Source organism: Anser anser, assembly GCF_964211835.1.
Source record: "Anser anser genome assembly, chromosome: 20".
Taxonomy (NCBI): Eukaryota; Metazoa; Chordata; class Aves; order Anseriformes; family Anatidae; genus Anser; species Anser anser.
Genome location: NC_139741.1, coordinates 2,823,030 through 2,845,501, shown reverse-complemented (window position 1 = coordinate 2,845,501; position 22,472 = coordinate 2,823,030). Strand labels below are relative to the sequence as shown.

Sequence of the window (22,472 nt, the reverse complement as noted above, 5' to 3'; positions counted from 1 at the left end):
ACAAACAGACAAGGAGCAAGCCCTTCTTGCACAGAGATATTTTATTGGCAATTGCAAGTGCCAATAAATCCAATGCTTTGTGTCTGAGCTATGCCAATTTTTAATTTCTTGCTATGCTTACTCCATCATCTGGAACAAACACATATCAAATATCAGAACGCAACTCTGTTTACTTTAAAAGTGAGCAAACAGAGGAATTTGTTCAAGTACCTGCAGAGTGAAAAAAACTACAACGAAAAAAATGAACAGTTATTAAAAATCTAAGGTGAGAATTAAAACATACAATTTTTATCTATGCAGCATAACACGAGTTTCCAAGGCTCATTCATAAATGCAAAAACCATAAGCAAGCTTGCATGCACTCAAAGTCACTTTTAAAAACTGGAGTGCTACACACTGCAGAAATCAGGGCTTTGTCATAAATATCTGGTAAGAGGCAAAATCACCTTTGAGCTGCTCAAAAGCGCTACTGGGGACTTCAGTCTCTGTTCTTCCAGTGAAAAGTGATCTACATCAACACTAAACCTGGAATATATTCCTATCTATCCCTCTATTCTGACTATCTCTACTGAATCTTTCCCCCTTTAACTAAGGAAAATCAGAATCTGAGTGAAAACTGTTGTTCTTCATCTTCTTTCTTGACCTGAACATGGTCCCTTCATTTTCATCCCTCAAAATAAAAGGTGCAAGTGCTTACCAATGCTCTAAGGTAAAGTTAAAATAAATATATAAGGAAATAAATAAATAAATGAATGAATGAATAAATAAAAATAATCCACAAGCATCTTTCTGTGCAGTAACATGATTAATGTTACTACTATAGCGAAGATCATTAAAGGCAAGGGTCTAAAAACATTACCAATATAGTCACTTGGGTGATAACTGTTAGTGCTAGGAAAACTGCACAGAAATGACTGCAGAGACAAAAGTTTCACAAGCCAAAACAAAGGCTGAAGTACATCTGAGCTGGTATTCCTCTGAAACTCTAGGACCCAATTCACACAGTTCAATGATTAAGTATGAAAAAAAAAATTGTTTTGAAACCTTGCCATGACATTTAGTGATAAATAAAACAAACAATTTATATTAAGCTCAGGAATAATTTGCATAGGCATTCTTGGTGCGTAAGCAAGACCTACACTAATACACATGTTTGGCGAATATTGGAATTAACAAAGAGTGCTTTTGTTCACAGACGGGATAATTATACAATAAATACCTAGACCTAAGACAAATCATTATTCATTCAAAAATTATAAATTGTCATCTTTCAGCAGCACAGAAGTGTTGGAACAAAGAAACACTACGGCTCAATTGTGTGCACACTTATGGTTTTAATTTGTGAACAATAAATCATTAGTTTTACTTAGTTTTGTGTACTTCTTGAACCAAAAGGTTTTAATTTTCTCATTTATATAAATAAGCTTTACACAATTCAATTTAATTGAGAGTTATATACGAAATTCCCAATGTGCTCTTTTCTAAAGGATGTATGTTTGTCCAAATTAAGAGCAAACAAAGGCATTTGCAGACTATAAAGACTATTTGTTCTGTGCTGCCTGCCATACACACATGCATGCAGACACCCAGAAAACTTTCCTTTATTTCAACTGAAAACACAGAATTTATCATTTAAAATAAGATTCTGTAATCTAGCAGAAACAGAAACAATGTGCTCTTAACTAATTCATCAAGGCCAAAGCCTGTCCTTCATCTACGTGCAAGGGAAACAGGTATACAAACTAAACATCGCATACCCCCTGGTTTCATATAAATCACACAAACATCTGATTTTGATGCTTTTTCTGTGATTCCTAAGTTACATCTAAAATGATCACAAGTGGCTTAGAGACCTGAGGTAATCACATGCTTGTCAACAAGCTTCAGGATTACTTCTTTTAAAATTAAACTCCACAATCTGAATGATTTACTTCATGCTACTCTGGAACTACTGGCGCATTGGTTACATCACGTTACGTGTGACAAGTAGAATGTGACAGTTCTGGTCTAGGTCTACATGGCGCCACCTCAAAACCAACAGGTCCACCTCTTTTCCTTCTTACAGATAGGATCTCACTTCCTCAGAGGTCGGTTTTGTTATCCTGCAGTTGGGTGACTTGCTTCAGCAAAGCCTTTCCATGCAATTCGAGTCCAACAACCGCTGACAGAGTTTCACTGCACGCATGTTCCTGCGCCTGCCCTTCCAGCACGTAGCTCTACGACTGCTGGCTCTACCTCTGCTCAAGTTTGACAGTAAAGTGAAAACCAGATTTTGCTTTTAGACACAATTTTACAGCCACATTTAAAATAAACTGTTTGTAGTTTGGTGATATGCTTTATGTATTTTTACTTGTGGCTATATGTTAGTGAACAAAGTTCTGTTTTTAATGCATTTTTCAGCATGTAAACTTCTGCAGGAGGATTCCGTGCAAATTAAAATATACTCTTTCACCCAAAACTTCTCTCCCGTCAATTTTTTTCTAATGTTATGACTGTTTCTAATATTCTTATATGCATAAACATCATAAAATTACACTAAAAAAAATCTACAAATCAGTAACTTAGCCAGCCTAACAGTTATTTCGTAACATCAATTGACTTACAGATTTATTCATTCGTTATTTGTATATTGACCATAGTTTATTAGGTGCTTTATAGACCATCCATTCTCTGTATCAGCACTTTAATCTTAAAGGAATAGTCAGGACTGCAAGCAGGATATGAGTTCTCCTTAGGTTTTCTCCAGCTTTGATGACTGCTTTACTTGCTCCTTACTTTACACTGGTTTGACAGCCGACAGCCTGGATTTTTTTTCCCCAAAAAAGTACTGATCAGGTATTCAGACATCACCGTTACTCTTGGTCGCACCACAAGAGAGGTGAATCTCCATCGTGTTCAAGTCCCTTCCTTGTCTTAAGTTCCCACAGGAAAACCATGAAGTACAATAAGCATTTAAATCTGGGCAGAGCTAGAACCTGATATTACTCCCAGTACCGAGCACCTTAAGGCTGCTCAACACTTTAAATACTCAGACTGTGAGCAGACTATCAGTTCTGTATCAAAGGATAACATATATATTCTGTCCTGAGTTAAAGAATAATTTCAACTGCACAAACCTGTGGTGAAATCCATCTGATGGCCATCTTTAAGGAATTATGGAAGAGGTAACTATTTCTATAATTCACTGACTTCAAAAGTATGTTTGACATTATTGTCGGGAAAATTATGTTAACCATGGATTACTGTTACAATCAAAGTATGTAGTGAGAAGTCAAGAGGCTTAGTAGTAAATTTTCAAAGCGGTGCATGGGGATTTACCCGTTTGACTCCCATTAACGTCAATAGGAGTCGCGCGGCTAAATCCCTGTACACTGCTTTGAAAACTGACCCCTTCGTGTTGATGGACCCCTCTCTAAGAAGTTCCAGATGACCATGTAAGAATAGTAAAGAACTGTTTCAGCATGTGCCCTTGTTCATTATTGTTGTTTGTACACATCTGAAAGTATTTTGATTCCTATATGCAGTGCTGTTTCCAGCATTTAGTATATAAAATACGGATTAAGATGGGCAAGTCCTCAGTAATCTGACGAAGCCATACACATGCCCATGTATATATATCAAAAAACTGACACAGGTTGGCAGCCTCCAAAACACCCTACAGAGTTAATTTTTATCCACTTTGTCTATATTATTTCACAAACAGCAATTATGGCTGAAGAACATATCAGGATTTAGTACATTGCTCATATGCAATGATGCAGCTCTTTCATGGAATGATACCTGACCTGTTTCTGTTTACCCCAATCAGTCCAATGCTCAGTCAGAAATTAAATTTGCTTCCCTTTACCACTTAATCCTGTTTCCTGTAGGGAGCAGGAAGTACAGGTTACAGTTTTAGGGAAACTTAGCTTCCCCTTAAAAAAAGACCATGAACTACAATTTCATTAGAAACATCTTTTTTTGGAGCAGGAAGGTGATCCAGATTAGCTTGCAATCTGTTATGCCCTGAAATGTAAGAAGCAAACCTGAAAATTCCATTTTCACTGTTTGTGACTACTGCCAGGAAAACCCAAATACTCAGAGAAAAAAAAAAAGGAAACAGTATACTTGTTCAGTAATCTGTGGTTGATACCGTGAAAATACAAAACAAAATTTAACAAATCAGACAATATAAAAATAAAATGTATTTTTAGATATTTTTATGAAGTCAATGAAATGCATAGGGAAGAGAAGGAGTGGTGGGACCTAGGCTTATTTTAATTTGAAATGCTGAACAGAAGAATCTGTGAGAACACTGCAGCAAACCTGTTTCAGTGTTGCAGTTAATAATTAGTTCTCTAAAATTCTGAAATTAGTTTTGGTGTTTGTTTTTTTTGTATATAAAAGAAGTCCTCTACAAAATTTCAAGGAATTATATATCATTCCACAAAGATCTGGACTTTTCAGGACATCTGAACAACTCCATATAAGCTACTGATGCACAGATCCAGGAAATTCATTTACTGCATGGCAATAACAAATTACAATTTCATGAAAAGGATACACTAGCTAGAGACAATTTCAAGTAGGAAGGATAATAATGGCAATCTGAGAATCCAGAAAATATAAAAAAATATATATAATTTCCCATCTGGATAATAAAGTTAAACATATGTACTCAAGTAAGTATGTGAAATCTCAGCTGTGTGCTGGCCGTACACAAAATACCCGAACAACACATCGCTGTTTCCCATCTTTAAGTCTATTGCTCTAACAGCTAACGCGGTTAGCTGCAATACTCTTGCTGAGAGTAGGGGTCGAAAAACCTGGCAGAATCATTCAATGTACCGAAAGGCTGTTTGTACATTTGCTCAGCACAGATGAAGGAGCACCCTCCACCCCCGCCTCCCTTCAGACTGTCCTTAGTTCTGCAAATCTTTCCTCTGTCACTCCGAACCTCCATGAACTGCGTGTGCTTTGCTGGGTCTTGCAGCTGCTGATTTAAGCCCAGACCACTCAATTGACACAATTTTGTGGACAGGCCCTCATCTGTGCTGTACAGGTGCATTGTTTAGACAACATTCATATGATCGGTGCATAAAAATTATGGCAGTTTAAATGTTAACGCACCCAGTAGCGCTTGCTCCAACCCCTCTATAGGGTTCAGAGCACAGCAGCTTGTATAAACTCAAGTGGGCTTCACCCACTTCAGCGTAAGGTCAGAGAGCTTTGTTTAGATAGCCTTCATCGGCAGATTATGTGGAACTGACCAACTGTGCTCTGAAGTGCCACCAGTGCTGCTTCGGATCCAGTACCGCCAGCAGAGACGCCGATGGGCCGCTGCGAGCACCAACTGCTCAACCTCCTCCAGCCCAACTCGTGTCTGACCACAGCCACGCAGAGAGGTCTCAGGAACAGAGCAAGAAGGCTTTGAACACCTCGTAACTACATGATAGCATAATTGTGGTTACAGAGCAGGCTCTGGTTGTGATCAGTTTTATTATTTGAAATCGAGCTTTGTTGTGACAGACATTGAACATATACACAGCGAGATGCAGCTCTTGCCTCGCAAACCATACTATCCACACACACACACTACAGATACATACATATAAATATATATATAGTATGTGGCATGTACCGTGACAGATACTCTTTCACATCAGCAAGAGAATGAACACACTATTAAATACATACATAGAAAAGAGTGCAAGAAAAAAATAGAGGTAGAAGGCTGAGACGCAGTGGAATACTGCGACTAATCACCAGTCCCAGTTCATCAGCCTGTTATTACCTGGCTGCCATCCTGTGCTCTGCTGCACACAGAAAAAGGCCTGCAGACCAGAATGACCAGATTCCTTACTGTACCTGCGCGGCCTAACTCAAATGGCAGCACTGTGGCTATGATTACGTGCATCACAGCTTGTTTTTCATAGTATCTGTCTTCATAGCACATATTCACAGTTATTTAATACACTTTCTACTCTTATTCTGAGTCCCACTTTCCACTGCACAGCATTCACTAGTTAGATGCATGGAATTTTTATTTCCATCAGTGGAATGTATGGAAGGAATATAAAATAGGCAATAAAGAACCACAATGTTGCTTAGAAACAAAAGTCTTGCTCAGGGTGCAGAGCTTTCATACAAGGGAGCAGGAAGTGCAAACAGGATGTCAGTGTTCAGATTATCTGTATAAAGTGTGTTATCATCCACCCCAAACAAACAATGAAGAAAGGTTAAACCCCTCCCTTTGAAGACAATGAAGAGTTATTAAGTTTGACTTCTAATGAAAGCCATTTTCAGTAAAATGCAAGATATGCCTAACAGTTGGTCTAGAAATGAAAATCTGTTGTAACACCCAAAAGTCAAAGGCAGCCATAAATGTAGACCTTAATCTTTCCAGGAATCCCTTAACGAAGTCTATAAAACTGATTATATCTTCAGGCCTAACTCAAGTGCAAATTCTTACTCAGAAATAAGTAACAGCCATGGAAGTATTACTTGGAGACCAGAACAGGAACAAAGAACGAGAATACAGAGTACTGGTTCAAATCCTAAAATTGTGAAATATGAATTACATAGCATTTACAATAAGCAATTAATGAGACAGCAGAAGCCTCAGCTACATGTCCATTTTTCTGAGAGAGCAGCACAATTTCCAGAAGTGGTCAGAGCGGGATAAAGAAAACACTGCATCATTCCTTTTAACACAACAGAAATGGTCTTTGATTATTTAAAAGCCAACTGCAAAGATCTGTCTTCAAAACCTCCTATTGGAGGTTTAATAGCAAAGAGGTGCAAGTACACTTACCAGCAACACTATAGTAAAGTAGAGACTTTTGTTTTAACAAAATCTATATTTATACGATTACATTTCCTATGGTTGAGGGCAGCTGTAATTAATGGATTTCCCTCCTTCCCCTAATGCAGTCATTTGTCAATTTAAACACAGAATGTCCAATCAATTTTGATGTATTTAGTAAGCAATTTGTCAAAGAGTACTGCATACCAGTTAATATATTAATTCTTGTCACTGGCCTGCTTCTGACAACTGCAGGTTGTCTCCACAAAATTGGTCCTGATGAGTCAAAACTCTTGCCAGGAATGTGAAGGTGCCCTTTCCAGAGTCAGAGGATAGAAATAATAATTCATTTTATTCAATACTTTTTTGGGGGAGAGTTTTTGCTCTGATTTTGAGGTGGTTTTTTTCATTAACATGTGAGTCATCCATGTTTCAGGTACCTGTAGTACAGATACCTCCAATGTTTGCATGCAGTGCTCTGCACAGCTCTCCTCCTGCTATCATGTTTGTTATGAGTGTCAGTCTAACTGTACCAGGTGAAGGTATTTATATTTTAAGAAAAAAATACAACAAGAATAAAATAGGACTATGTTTCCTTCCTTTGATGTGATTAGATTTATGAGTTGCACAGAACACAGGCAAATAAAAAGTGAATGCTAGAGATACAAATAAGATAAAATACTACGTGTTAAACCTGACAAGGGTAGGAGAGAAGCATCTAGCAACTAACACCCCACACTGAAGACCTGGAGGTTGTAATATATCTGAGGCTTCCACAATGAACTCTTACAAAAATAAGAGCAAATCTGAAATCTGCTCCACAAGAAGCTAAGGAGATTCTCAAGACTTATTTTCACTCTGACCAACTGCAAAAAGCCTGAAACAGAAGCAGGACAAGCAGGTTGTAGAATTTAAAATATAAGTTCACTTTCGAGCTATGAACTTGGAGAAGAGTTCACATCTCCTGCTACCCACTTTCTCACCTCTCGCACCAGCCCTGGCTGCAACAAAGCGCTCAGGTAGACACAAACTGCATACTCTGATCCAGGTTTTTGCAGCAGATGTCACAGATGACCTCAAAGCAATCAAACAGCTGTGCTAATCCACTTACGAATACCCTTGGGATAAAGGTCTTGGACACTTGTTGTACAAAATACTTCTTCAAACAATGGTTCCTTGTTACTTCCTCACTAGCTGTGAATGTAATTTTAAAAACCTTTAAAAATATTAAAAGCTGAGCTACGTCTAACTAAATACCTAAATGCAATATTTTTGAAACCTTCTTTTTTTTTATTACAAGAACTTAGTGGCCAGCTTCATACTTTGCAGAGACTAAAACAGATTTTGGTCCTGCGTTTTGGCATCAGCCTGCATATTTATGAAAACCTGCAAAGTATAGCCCTCCAAGCAGACTGCCAGACGTTTCATTGTTCTGTCCGTCTGCTGACAGAGGTACTCTGTGCTAAAAAGCACACTGAGTATTTTTCAATGACCCAGGGGGCAAAGGTCACTTATTATAAATGGATAATGAGACCTAATGCAATGTTCTGAGTGTGGACAAAGAAAGGGTCTATCTATACCCCCTTGTGACTTGGTCATTCAGGCTTTTATTTCCCCTGCACACTTAATGGAGCCAAACAATTGGCAGAAATGCTATACAGAAACTGAGAGAAACCGCTGTATTCTACCTCTGATAGACAGATACAAATAGTGACCCTGAAACGGCGCCAGAATTCCTCTTACCACTAACGTGGCAGACAGATGTAACATTCACCCTAAACCTCCTATTTAGCCATTTGCTGGCAATTAAACTTACTGACGGAAGTGATAGCACATCAAACCACAGGCTGCAGCTAATGTCAACTCATTACATTACTACAGGTAAGCAGAGCCAGATAACTTCGTTTTAGCGTGTATTTAGTGGGGGGAAAGCTAACAGGTGCTTTGGACTCTTTGTGTGAATCCTGTTTTGACTCCACTTTTTCAGAAAGTTCATTGAGTAGCTTGAGATATAACAAATCCAGAAGACAAATAAAACTTCAAAGAGGATCACATATACACAAATTTCTGTTAATGCTATTTTTACTATGTTCTCTATTTTTTTTGTCTCTAGTGTTTATTATTCAGTATTTTTCCACATTCCACACTCATCTTAAATAATTCCTTCTAAATGAATTAAAACCCAAATTAAAATTGTTCGCTGTAATTCAAATAATACAAATTCAGTATTTTGTTAGAATCGCTCATTCCTCTTCCATTAAAAAGATTCCAGTACAAAAATACTTGAATCGCATGGTACTTGGGCTGTTAATGATATACAAAGTGAGCCTCATCCATCCCTAATTTCAGGAGGTGGGATAAGCGTGTCTGTGTATACGAACATTAATGCTCACAGAAAGGCTTTTGTTCAGACAGTATCTATACATTACTTAAATTTCAACTGAAACCCAGAAGTATACAAACTACTTGTACTAAGTGTCCAAAATTCTCCAGACAGCATTCTGTGCTTTTGGACTTATACTGCAATAACTGCACGCGACATGCAGTAATTTATATATTTATATGCTTGACAGTCTGCAGGAGACATAGCTGAAAGACAGTCTGGAAGAGAAAGACATCAACTAGAGCACAGAATTTGGGGAGGGGGAGAAAGGAATGTGGCCTAAACAGACAAGCTGCAAGGACTCACAAACATAGCAAGCATCTGTGAATTAAAGCTCGCTTTGGAGAGCGTTTCAAGATGACTCAGTATTGCTGTTTTCCCTGAAGACACTAAGTTTGATAGTCTGGTTGTTAGATAATTCTGCAAAGCAGGAGGCCCGACAGCCCTAAAGAACAATAAATGCACACAGCAACAGACAGTATCCTTTTGTCCGAACACTCTGTCTTACACAGATATTTTAACTACTAACAGGACGGCAGGATATACATTACAGAAAACTGCTAGAATGGGGTCTTAACTCCACCTCCTTGGTGGCAGAAAACAGATGATGTTTTTCCTCACAAATACGCCTAGCTAAACGTGACTTCTTGAAACACTGCAGTTTCTGTGAGTGAACCTAAGTATGCCTTTTTTTATCTCATTATCGTAAAACGCCATTATCATTTAATGCCATCAGCAGCAACAGGTGCATAAGCAATGGACAAATATATAAATACCAAAATGAATCACTGGCAACATAAGCAGACTGCGTGGCAGCAGTTACCTTAAGCTACATTATGAAATTAGACCTATGCTCTGTTGTCAATAGGACTTTGACAGTCCTTGATCAAAGGCTTTGATAAAAACTACAAATGTATTTGTTGACCCAATCGTACTCAATGCTTCAAAATATTTATACAAAAATTTAGGCATAGGCTTGCGCATCTGATTTTAGACATACTCATTAGAAACAGTGATCTATTTTAAATTTACATCATAAATTATTATACAACCAACACGCATCCTTGCAATGACCTTTCATCTCAAAGCACAACTTACATACCTGTGCATGTGAAAGCAAAATAACACAGAAATCTAGAAAAAAAATCTGATAGAAATGCACAGCTCACTCGGTTTTGGTTGCTGTTAATTACCTCTTCAGATTATTTTCTACACTGTGAGTTTTCTTCCCTTTTCTAAGCAGCCTGGAAAAAGGAGGAACCTGGCCTTGTTGTTTTCCACATTTTGAGCTCTGAGACCATGCAACAGATGGACAGGTAGAAGTACCACATCTGATCTGGTGCCAATGTCGCTTTCACCAGTCACGTTCAGACATACTGCCTTTTGACCCAGTTGTCCACTCTGCATTTTAAATGCCTGTGTCACATAACATGCTGGGGTTAGCTGCACTGACACCTGCGCAGAGGGCCCAATATCCCCATGAGTACCTCTGCATATGCCAAGAGTTGTTCCCTTGTGAAACTTTTGACTGTTTTATCACTTCAACTTGACTACACCCTAGTTAAACAAGGAGAGACTTGCTATTGACTTAATATTCTTCTATTCCAGAGGGAAGCAGTTGCCTGAGACCCTGTCTGGAAGTAGCCAGAATCAGGATTTCCAGGGGACTGGGAAAATGCAGATGCACTCGGTTGTCACTGAATATAGAAATCACGAGAGGAAATGGCTAAAAGCAAGCGAAGTGAGAGGAGGAAAACCTGAAGACTTTAAGGCACCTAATGGTCACACCTGCAAGGCCTGCCAAGCACTCACTTTTTGCCTATGTGGTAGCCTCGTAACTTTGATTCGTATCACAAAGAAACTACATCTGCTATTCATTGCTAATATAGTTGGTTACAAGAAGCTCTTTTCTGAGGGTGAATACGTACTGAAACAAATGCATGTTCCTGCTGCACAGATGCACCCAGATCTACGCTACTACATACCTGCTTATAGGTGTGCCTACCACTTCCCAATTTCTAACGCAACATGCATTTATTCAACGTAAGTTAGCAGTCAGGAGGTGCCCTACCGTGTCCTTTTTTCTATAGCTTACTGTATTTTAATACAACATACGTATTTTGGTATATTCTTAAAAAAGAAAAAAAAAAAGAAAGAAAATCAGAGCATTATTTCTAGCACACACTATAAAGTTTATGCACGTAAATACTTATTGTACATTCCATATGTATATGGTAAATGAGCATTTAGTTCACAAAATGGTGAACTTTTTGGCTTGTTTGCAAAGAAGCACAAAAAGTATTGAATTTTATAACAAAATTTAAAGTTAGTAAACTTTATTATAAGCCTGGCTACCAAAATTCTGTAATTATAAAATTATCTAAAGAAAGAAACAGTTACTATCCTTTTCTGGACTTCTGTCATGAATACTTAACTACATGTTTTCATTTAAAAAATTCTTCACCGAACCTCAGCTTTTAAGGCATTATTTTAACCTGTAAGAAGAGCTACTTTTATCCCTGTGGAATTTTATAATGGAAAACCGCAGAAACATTTTACCTTCCTGTAATTGTATTATTGCCACTACACTGCTATATTTCTGAAATAAACTGATTTCATCCTTCACAGTAAGTTGTCTCTAAATCTTCATCACATTTCAATGATATCTCACACAAAAGCCCTGCCCCTGCTAGTTCATTCACAATGACTTTTTAGAAATTGTCTTGGACAACTGTTGCCATTTTGTTTGAGGAATGCAGGCTGAAAAACTGCTTCAGAAAGTCACACTCAGCTTAAAACTTGCACATGAGACAAAAAGTTGTCAGCTACTTACAGCCAGCAAGAAGATACTGGTAGTACTGTACTGCATCTGCAGCCAGGAGCAGTGGATGGTTCGCATTAAATGGTGGTTGGAGTTCATTCCACTGAGGAGTTCTGAGGTAAAACACAAGACTATTAATATTTAAGCTAATACAGAGAATGTAAATCAGTGTTTCTGTCATCACATATAATTATCTATACAAGCTCAGAAAATGTTTGTAATTATTTAAATTAGCTTGTTCAAACACTGAAATACACCACAGGCAGTTGAGCAGCATGACCAAATCGCGCAGACTGTGAAGAAAAGACAATAGTTGTTTGTTGACGGCAGCATATACTGCGCACAAAAAATGACGAAGGCGTTTTAGATTAAGCTGGTAAATACGTTTAGGACCGCTGTATGTCATGCTAACGTTATTTAATATAAACACACAACGGAACCTGGGGAACTTTTTTGTTCTGTTAACTAGCATTGCTTCGATACTGTAAAGTCATTGAGCATTTACAAACTGTGAAAATAAAGCTGTGTAAAGTTATGGACTATTGATCCAATTAGAATTTTCAATTCCATTACAACCTACTCATTTCAACAATAATGGTCTAGAAGTCTGTGTTGTAATTTTAATTAGGGTGGGCCATTCCTAAATAGCTTGGTAAATCAAGTATTGATCAATCTAGTCCAGCAATAAGCAGCACTAAGGAATATAGGAGCCAAGAAAAATCGATATAAAAATATTTTAAAACATCAAAAGCACTGACAACAGTTTCTCATCAATTTTTGTTTACTTTCCTCCACATGTCAGGAATAATTTCTTCAACTATCTCAAGAAATGCTACCTTCAGCTACTTACAGGATAACTTGCCTAACTCTGCAATGCTTCATCTTGGAAACCTCACACATGTCTCATGGCAGAATTCTGTATTTTAACACTATTAAAATAATTAAAATATACAAGTAAATATACAATACACAACTAAAATAATTGTTTCTAGTCCTTTTATAAAAAAAAAAGTACAGTCCGATCATTTAAAATCACCAGTTGATAAAGATCTCTATTCCATGTTCATGTAGCTCCATGTCTACAGAAGTATTTGAATGACAAGCTCCCAATCAGACACAGAAGCACTAACAGAACCACATCCTAAGTCAGGCTCGAATTTGAGAGAATTCTCTTTCAATGAAAAATGGTAGGATAAAAATAAGGGGGAAAATCATGATGTGGTTCATTCATCCCTTCCAAAGAAAGAATTCATAATCATTTTCTGGACAAAAAGGAGAAAAAAGTAAAAGAAATGAAGTACCTAACCAAAGTCCAGCTGGCTCTTGGGCACGTCATCATTTCCAAGGGTGTGTCATCACTAATCTTCGGAGCGGTGCTGAGTGGACGTGGTTCCAATACGTGCTCCACCAGGCTGCCGTAGCAGCTGATAATATACAGTGACTCCACTACAAACTGTTTCGATTGATCTGTTTGAAAAAAGAAAGAAAATCTTATTGCAATACAAGAGCAGAAACAGATTATTTTTTTAACAGAAATAGTAGACTCCTTATTCTTGTAAGTCACTTAGCTTAATAAACTTGTGGTAAAATATATGAATTAAAAGGAGTGGAAGGCCTGGAGAGACAAGGAGAAAATCATACAAAGCAGAGTTAATTTCTCCCTTGCTTCAGAGAAATATAAATACCACATGTAAGAGTAGGTGGAATGTTTTCTCACCAACATGTATTCAATTAACTACATTGACAAACATATCTGCTTTAGCAAAGGTATCTCACCTTTACCTCCCAGATTTTATGGGAAGCTTCACACAGTATCTTTGGATTGAACTATCAAAGTTTGTTTTCTGTCTATATATAACATTATAAATCATAGTGGTTCGTTTCGCTAATTAAAATTTCCTGTAAATTGTCCTATTTACCTAAATTATCTCAACTGCAAGCCCATAAAAATCTTCATTGATATGGAATTTCAGAAACAAAATCACCCGATATGCTCACAAGTTACCACAAAATGAGAAAAAAACATGGCATTTAAATTTAAATGCAAATCCTAGATGTGAAATATACCTACCTTTTTCTCTTTTCAGCCCTGGATTGTTTGCAAACCATGACCTTGATGATCCAAAGACTGCAGCAACACAAAACTCTCCTCCCATAGACTTACTGGGTGAAATTTGTGGAGCTGGTTTGGTTTTGCTTAAAGAAAAAAGAAAATAAAATTATGAAAGTTTATTCTCAGAAATTAAGATGTCCTTTGCTTAACAGTCGTTCTCAGACATAAATTCAGAAGTGCTGAATATCTGCAGTTCCCATAAGATTTAGCAGGATTTACGGATGCTTAGTGTTTCTGGATAATAGATTCCAAATTCCCCTTGATCACTGGACTCATTAACTTGAAGAACAGCACTGGCTCATAATGAAGAGTTGGTTGGACTGTTTGAAAGACCCAATATTGAATATTTGCATTCAATAGAAACAACTTCTTATGTGAACATAAACATTTATAATTACAAGTCCTTTGGGAATGAAAATATAGATGCCGGGTCAGTCATTTAGGTGGTTGATTATTTTCTTGCATTTTAAAAAGATACTTAGAAATAATGGTAAAATTGACTGCTGATAAGCTGGCACAGTACTGATGCCACTGAAACCATTAAAAGAGATGTGACATGGGCAAAAGGGTAAGAGGGAACAACATGCGGAGGATACAAGGAAAGGGAAACAATACATACACTCATGTGCTACATGTTAAAACAAATCAGCAATTATATCAGATAAAAAGAGATTAAGAAAACTTCTCATCTGAAACTCCACTATATGCATATAGCAGGTGTAGTGGTTTATAATTATTTCATTGAAACGTCATGTCATGTTTGTATTTTCTTCTTCAGCTCCTTACATGAATCTGATGCAACATTCTGGTTTGTATAAATTCAGAACTTCTCAGAGCACTGCCCATTTCCTTAGTTAATTACACCTGGATTTCATCCTTTCCTTAACGGAAAAGCTGTTTGAGAAGTTCACGCAGGATTCCTTCTCTGTTCCATTTTTTTCCCATTTTTTTAAGTTATCTCCCTTTCTTTTATTCTGTTTCACTGCTCCCTTCTCTTGCTACCTCTCCTCTCCCTCCTTTCCTTTTTTCTTCTATTAATTTCTTGTTCCACAGTATATCAGCCTCTATTATACTGTCACATTCTTATTCATTTTTAAGTAATACTCTTCAGTCCCAAGACTGTGTGTATATATGAATGTGCAAACACATTACTGCAGTATTATGAACTTTAGCAGCAGAAAAATACTTTAAAGTGGCAAAAAGCAATTCAAACACTATGCAGAAGTATAATGATATTTAATTCATGATACTCTTTTTTTGTTGTTAATTACAAATTACTTGTATATGGGTGAAGTGGTTCAACAGAATGAACCAACAGGGATACTGAAGCAGGAAAAGACTTAATATCCCAAATCAATCTAATGAAAAATAACGTAAGAAAAGCATTCTAAACTATGATTATTCTACAAGCTGGGCTCCTCCAGAACTTCTGCACCTGGCTGCAGAGACCATACCTGTCTAAAGACTTATCTTGGTCCCCTAAAGCTCAAGCCAGATCTCACTGAAATACGTGGCAAAACTCTCCCTGATCTCAAACACTTCCAACAAATTTCCTTCCAACAACTCCAGCAACTAGCTGTAGTAAGTGACACGTGTAAAATATGGCATATGGTTAAAAACACATAGCCTCCTTGATTACTGTCATGCAATTGGAAACATTTACAATTGCCTTCTACTTGAAGCAGCAAATACTTTTTCTATACATACTGGAAATGAGGTCACATGAAAATGGGAGAAAAAAACTAATTGTTTGCACTTGCACTGTATTTTCAGCCAGGTTTCTGAAAGGGATTTAAAAAAATTGTAGTTGAGCTTCCCAACACTTTGTAAAGTACTGCTCAGCCACTTTTACAGATGGACCCACTGAAGCACAGAGGAGCCAAGCTACCTGCCATAAATCACACATACGGCAAGTCTATGGTCACGTTTTAGTTAAAAACAAAACAAAACAAAAAACACCACCACCAGCAAAAAAAAAAAAAACAACAACAACACAAATACAAGACCTTTCAAAAGGAATTCCATTACACTAACCAGAATCAATGGAAATATTCAGATGAACTTTCATAGACTTAGACCTGTCCTGAAGATCTTGCACTTACATGAGAAGCTAGAACGTCCCCAAAGAGCAATTGCAATTTATAGTCAGTAACTCTGATATTGAACCACCACAAAGCACTTAATATCCAACTGTTACAACTACAATTACAGATTACTGGGTCAAAAATCTGTGTTCCAAAAAGTTCCTGACTATAAATATATTACCTCGTTTCCAGTGTCACTTCACGATCTATATTAGAATATTTAATTTATATTAACATATTATTATTTATGGCTCATTAAAATTCACAGTAGACTTCTCTCACTTTTAATAGTTATCTGCCAGAGAAAGCGTATTTTTAACCAGTTTTGTAACAAATTGTGTATCAATAACTATTTTCAATTCTCATCTCCCAAATACTCATACACTGGTAACTCCTGCAGAAATGACAACGTAAATGAATGCACTAATGCCAATCTTGTTACTTACTGATCTATACTTCATTCAGTAAACGATTGTATTTAATGTAGAACAAGGCTATCCAGGACAGCATTAATCCTCAGTTAATGCAAAGCAAACTGTGAGTATAGATATGATTCAGTTGTATTCACTTTCTCCTAGAAACTCTTGAAAGTAACATTTCTATACTATTCTGATACTCTTAACATTCTGAATATTTACACAACACAATCTGAGATTATTAAAATAATTTAAAATGGAAAAAAAAAACCTGGGAGCAAATTCTATTCTCACCTACAAACTGGTGCAAGCTTCAACAGAGACATAATGACTTCAACCATTTCTTCAAGCCTTTAATCAGAAGTGAATCTGGGACTCTTAACAATAAATTACAAAATCTTTGCTGGGATCTGCACACTCTTAGCTCCAAAGACCTAAGCTCAACCAAATACGGATATAAACAACATTGGAGGAAATGGTCTAAACTACATTCTATTTACACCATGTCTTTAAAATGTACATCTTTCAAGGCACGCATTTAAGTGTTGGTTTCGGTGCCAAAACATTTTCCATTCAAGAATGATGTTTTGTAGACAGAAAGAGCAGACCTTGTAAAACACGATTACTCATGTGGTTAAACTTAGTCCTGCTAAAAACAAAAACCAAACCTACTAGTGCATCATATTGGTTTCTACATATTTCTGAAAAGAGTGCAGAGATGTCAACAACTCTACACTGAAAACTATTGCAAGTAAAGAATCTTTCATTTTACCACCATCTAACTTTAATCCCCGAGTTTTCATCAATACATTCCAACTCAATTTTCTTTCTTTCAATGGATCTCAAAAGCCAAGTTACGTTCCGTAACAGTAATGCCATTAGAAAAATCTGTTTTCATGTCATTATGATATTTTAACAACTTGGAAACTATAAATCCTCATTATTATGTAGATGCAAACACCCTCTCAGCCTTATAAATGATAACCAAACAATAACGTTGAAGGTAGGTGGTGAATGACTTGTTTCTGCTATGAACTCCTGCTCTTTACTTGCTCTCAGCCTGTCAGCACTTCATAAATTATTCCAAGAACTGAAATTAAGGTACATTTCGCCTCACTTTTAAAAACGGTTAATTTAAAGGAATCTTCACAATTGCTAACTTTCAGAGTATTATGCCATATTTTTTACTAAAAGTGGTTATGATGCAGGAAGAAGTGCAGGTTGTTGGGAATCAACACTACCAAATAAAAAAGATGACCAAAGCATTCACTCTCTTAATTTTGATCTTGCACCTTGAGAAACAACAGCACTATAAGGCATATGGAGGATGAAACGTCAAGTAGACTTTTTCCTGTCATAGTCTACCCAACTGTGTAGCTACACCAAGAATTCACCAAGACACCACAGTATTTTTATCCCAATTTTATCAGTGCAGAAACCTACAGCAGGTGGTTAAAAAAAAAATCCCCAAACCAAAAATAACACAGAAAGGGCAAACTGTCCCAGTGTGTATCTGTGAAAAAGAATCTTTTCTGCTTATCTCACTTGGGGTGGGGTGGGGCAGAATGACGGTTTTTCCTCTATCACCTGAGCAGATCTTGCCCATAAAAGCAGAGATGGAGGCTCTCAGGCAGGCCCAGGCCTGGGTTCCAGAAAGCTCTTGCTGCTCCCTGCAGCTCCCCTGCAAGAAGCCCTGGCATGGCAAAGGACCAAAGAACTGCAATACACACTTGGGCTTCCTTCAGTTTGGGGTTCCTTCAATTTCACAGTGAGCTCTGCTGCAGGAAGAATGAATAAATCAGCGTGTGGAGGAGAAAAGGGAAGGAGACCACACGAGTCCCCCTGCCCCACCACACCAATCCGCCTCCGGCCTCAACACAACATGGTGCTCAGGGGCTGGGCAGCGCCATACGTACGAGAGAGACCCAACAGATGAGCTGTAGTACAAGAGCAATAAAAACCCTTTTGTCAAATTAAAGTCAAATTTATCTCAAACTCCAGCTAAATACCAAGATATTCGGGGAAATCTGTGTTGCTGATACTAATTAACTTCATTTTGGAGGATTATTCCAATTTTAAATACAGGAACACTGAGATATGGACGCATACGTGTCCAGTGAAAAACATACGTAAGCATTTTCTACTGAAATAGCATAAAAAGTGATGGCAACAAACTGAAGAAAATTAAGAAATCATTTTGTCATCTCTTTAAGAAAACGAAAACTTGCAGCAGTAGCATTCAAGTTCTTTCATACTGACAATGCAACAAGAAAAGATTAAGAGCTGCTGGAACAATTCAGCGCTACCACTCCCTGGCTTTTGTAACTAATCCTAAATTCTGCCACAGCTTCTGAAAATATGCTATGTCTTTATAAAAAATTTAACTAATGATAATATCTTAACCAGTTTTCATTTATTATTATTTTTCCACTTTATGGAAGAAAGAATAAGAATTAATAATATTAAAACATTTTGAAAACCGTAGGCAACTACTGAAAAATCAAAGTCTACACAATACAGCTATGGAGTGTTCCTCAATGTCCCTCAAAATACTGCTGGCTTTTAAATTCATCTTTAATTTCATACACTCAAACAACTGACATGAGTTTAAAAAAATAAATAAATTGCACATACATGATATTAAGAAAATTATTTACAAATTCAAATATTATCTATAAAATAGGATGATTCTTGTTCTCTGCAGCCTCTATTTGGTTTTATATTACCAATAAATAGGCTTCAAAAATGTCAGATTCCTAAAAACAAAGGCACATATCTGTAAGTCACTACACAATTAATCCACAAGTAAACACACTGAAATGGAAACATCCGATTTGGGAAGGTGGAAGTTTTATCTTGACTATGTAAGCTGCCACAAAAGTATCAGAGAAAAATATTGCATGAAATTTGCAATTAAAAAATGTCTGTAAAAAACCTATCTGTCTCAAAATACATTTTAATTAATTTATCTTTGTGCCTAAAACAAGAAAAGAAAGACATGTTTCCAGTTGTCAAAGCATGAATAAAACAAGAGAAAGCAAGAAAGAAATGGTAGGCTCCTTTATTCACCAGGCAGTAAGCTGTCAAATCTCCATTCATTTTGTTTACATAATTTAGGACTCATTAAGACTTTAATGGAAACAACATGATTTCTTCCCCCACCCAAAGTGTGTTTTTTATCCTAATTTCTCTGTAGGCTAGTAAAGACCATATTTGTGAGCTAGCACCGGCATTAAACAAACCACAAAACAGTCTTGTGAAAGACAGGCAACGATTTTTGAGTCTATTTCATATATTCCCCTCTTTAATCTAGGCCTTTTAATCTTGCTTCCATCTAAAATCATTTCTGGTTGACAAGCCTCTCCGCCTGGCTTTGCTGAAACTCCGGGAGCCTGCTTTATGAAGGCAGCAACCAGTACATCCATTTGCTAAGACAATCCACATTCAAAACTCTTCTTCCAGAGCCTTTTCAGTTCTTAGATCCGCATCAGACAAAAAAACTTAGATGCATCATAAACTACATTTAGAAATGGTTCTTAGGAAGACTGCTTCACTAACCAGATACCATGCTGTGCTATTAGCTCCTTCCCACATAATATTCATGTAGAAGTGATTCTCCAGGAGTAAGGAAATGGCAGCTTTCCTTTAAAAGTGTCATGTTTAGTACCTTTGCTTTTCTGGTGTTTGGTATAGCTTACATATCCTTCATTAGCTGTCCTCTGCCATTCTCTAAGAACTCTGCATCCTAATGAAGCTCTTACGAAGTTCTTTCTGCTGAAAACAGTATTTTGACAGAGACATAAGGGGGTGATACAAGAGGAACAAACTACCATTAGTAGAATCAAGAGCCACAAACAAATATTCTAGCAAAGACTGACAGAGAGAGCTGATAAGTACCCTTTGCTAAAATGAAGAACCAACAAGAAAAAAAAATGCCTCCTGCTTAAAAGTTTCTAAATTTTGTAAGGAAGCCTTAGGACCTTCAAACTTCTTCCATTCTTGCTTCAACCACCTAACCCTCACCTCATTATGAAAAGGTGACTGGAGGTTATGTAGCACTGTATGCAACTCAAGAGTTGTTTTTCTTTCATCTTTTATAATATGCTGCAATTTTACGCATCTAAACCAACACCTTTCATTATTTCAAATATCCATATTTTAAAGGATCTGTGGTTTGTTTTTTTCTCAGGTGTGATAAGCATTTTTTGTATTGTATTTTCATAGTGCCCACTTTACTTGCTTCATCTCTCTTACTGCAATACACTACCGTCCACTCATTGCTAATCTGGCTTATCGGGAGGTCATCATCGACGTTTGCTGTCTGCAAGCAACTTAGTGCTACTGTAACAAGGGAAGCTATACAGAAAAAAAGAGACCTGCTTTGGAAAGATACTGCAATCACTTTTGCCTGCTGGGAAAATATTTTATTTTTTCAGCTTCTTTGCTACTTAAAAATTAAATGCTCCCTCAAAGGTTAAAGAAAGAAAAAATAAAGACGAGACAAAAAGAAAAGGTGAATGCATTTGTTTGACAATGCTTGATGGTGAATACACATCCACAGTTTAAAAGTGAAATTACGCAGTGCTTCCACCTATGAATCAGCCATGCAGTAAACAAATTGGAAAAAAAATATAATATATCCCAAATTAAGAAGTCTAAACACAGAGTTATTTTTAGTGAGAACAGCAAATGAATTATAGGCATGCTGGGATTGAACTGGGAACTCACCATGGAGCTTTTATGGAAAAACATCCTGCTCCAAACAGGTAAGGTCTTCACGTAAAGGGGAAAAATGCACAGAAATTAGATGAAAACTCAATTACCAACAAGTACACTGTACATCATGCTATTAAGATTTATGCAGAAGGTAAACAAAAGAGTTTTTATAACCGTTCATGATGCCCTGGAAGAGATGTAGACCTCTCATGTAACCAGCATGCTGACACTCACAAAGGGAACAAGTGCCCACGTGAACGGTCCCACTGACAACGCAACCACCCACAGAAGCACAAGCTCACAGGGTAGGCTCTCCATGCACGACTGCTGTGACAAACTCAATGCATCAGGTGCAAACAGGTTTTGATGTTATAATTCAAGTTAGACACAGTTTAGTTCTCCTTCCTGAAACCTGCAGACGAATCTGAGGCAAATGCAGTCAAGAGCCTTAAACAGACATTGAAGTCATAATTAATAGACAAAGAAAGTAAATTAGCATCAAGACAAACAACCTTGTGGGTGTTCCCCGTGAACCACTGAAGGCCTGTGTGGGACATTTTTACAAATTTACTGAAAAGAAGTGTGTCCTAAGCGAAAAAGACTACAGGTACAAGGCACTCCTTCTCTTAGGGAAGTTCCCCAGCCCTTTTCCTAGGATAGAAATACGCTATTAAATTAAAAATCTTCAGCAACTGTACAACACAGAAATCTTGTTCCCCCATTTATAAGCTTGCATGGAATGCAGGAAAGAGAACCCTAACTTACTTCAAACGTATTTGATGTTAGAAATCACCTGATTTAGACCTTAACGTTTTTGGCCACTCACTAATTTATCTACACTATTTTTTTGGTTGTTGTTCATGTATTTTGCACACTGTATAGTTCTTGGAGTGGTATCACACCCCATTAATTTTAGTGCATTTTGAATGGAATTTTCCCTTGTTTACACGACAGGCCATAGCCATAGAGACATTTGCATAAAATCTGAAAAGCAGGAGCAGGAGGTAAATTTAGAGCTACTCACATGCTCACGGCTTCTTTGATTCTCATTTGGGATGTAACGTTATCCACAAAATTACTGAATAATTGATTTTGTAAATGCCAATGTGTCATTTTTCTTTTCATGCTCTGACTCAGGGATAAATTCTGGCTAGT

General features: G+C 37.1%; 1 protein-coding gene across 17 annotated transcripts in view; it reads right to left on the bottom strand.

Moving 5' to 3' along the window:
- BCAS3 (BCAS3 microtubule associated cell migration factor) overlaps window positions 1-22,472 on the bottom strand; it is a 357,470-nt gene that overhangs the window by 198,655 nt on the left and 136,343 nt on the right. For 13 of the 17 annotated variants that reach the window (XR_014574348.1, XM_083806832.1, XM_083806831.1 and 10 more), the window contains exons 17-20: window positions 21,330-21,374; window positions 14,060-14,184; window positions 13,290-13,455; window positions 12,001-12,101 (exon numbers count right to left, since the gene is read on the bottom strand). Coding sequence is in view for 16 of the 17 variants with exons in the window: in XM_083806832.1 (XP_083662958.1) it covers window positions 12,001-12,101; window positions 13,290-13,455; window positions 14,060-14,184; window positions 21,330-21,374 (437 nt within the window). In the remaining variant the exon portion in view is untranslated. The remainder of the gene's footprint in view (window positions 1-12,000; window positions 12,102-13,289; window positions 13,456-14,059; window positions 14,185-21,329; window positions 21,375-22,472) is intronic. The other 4 variants (XM_083806819.1, XM_083806827.1, XM_083806830.1 and 1 more) reach the window with 1 other exon arrangement.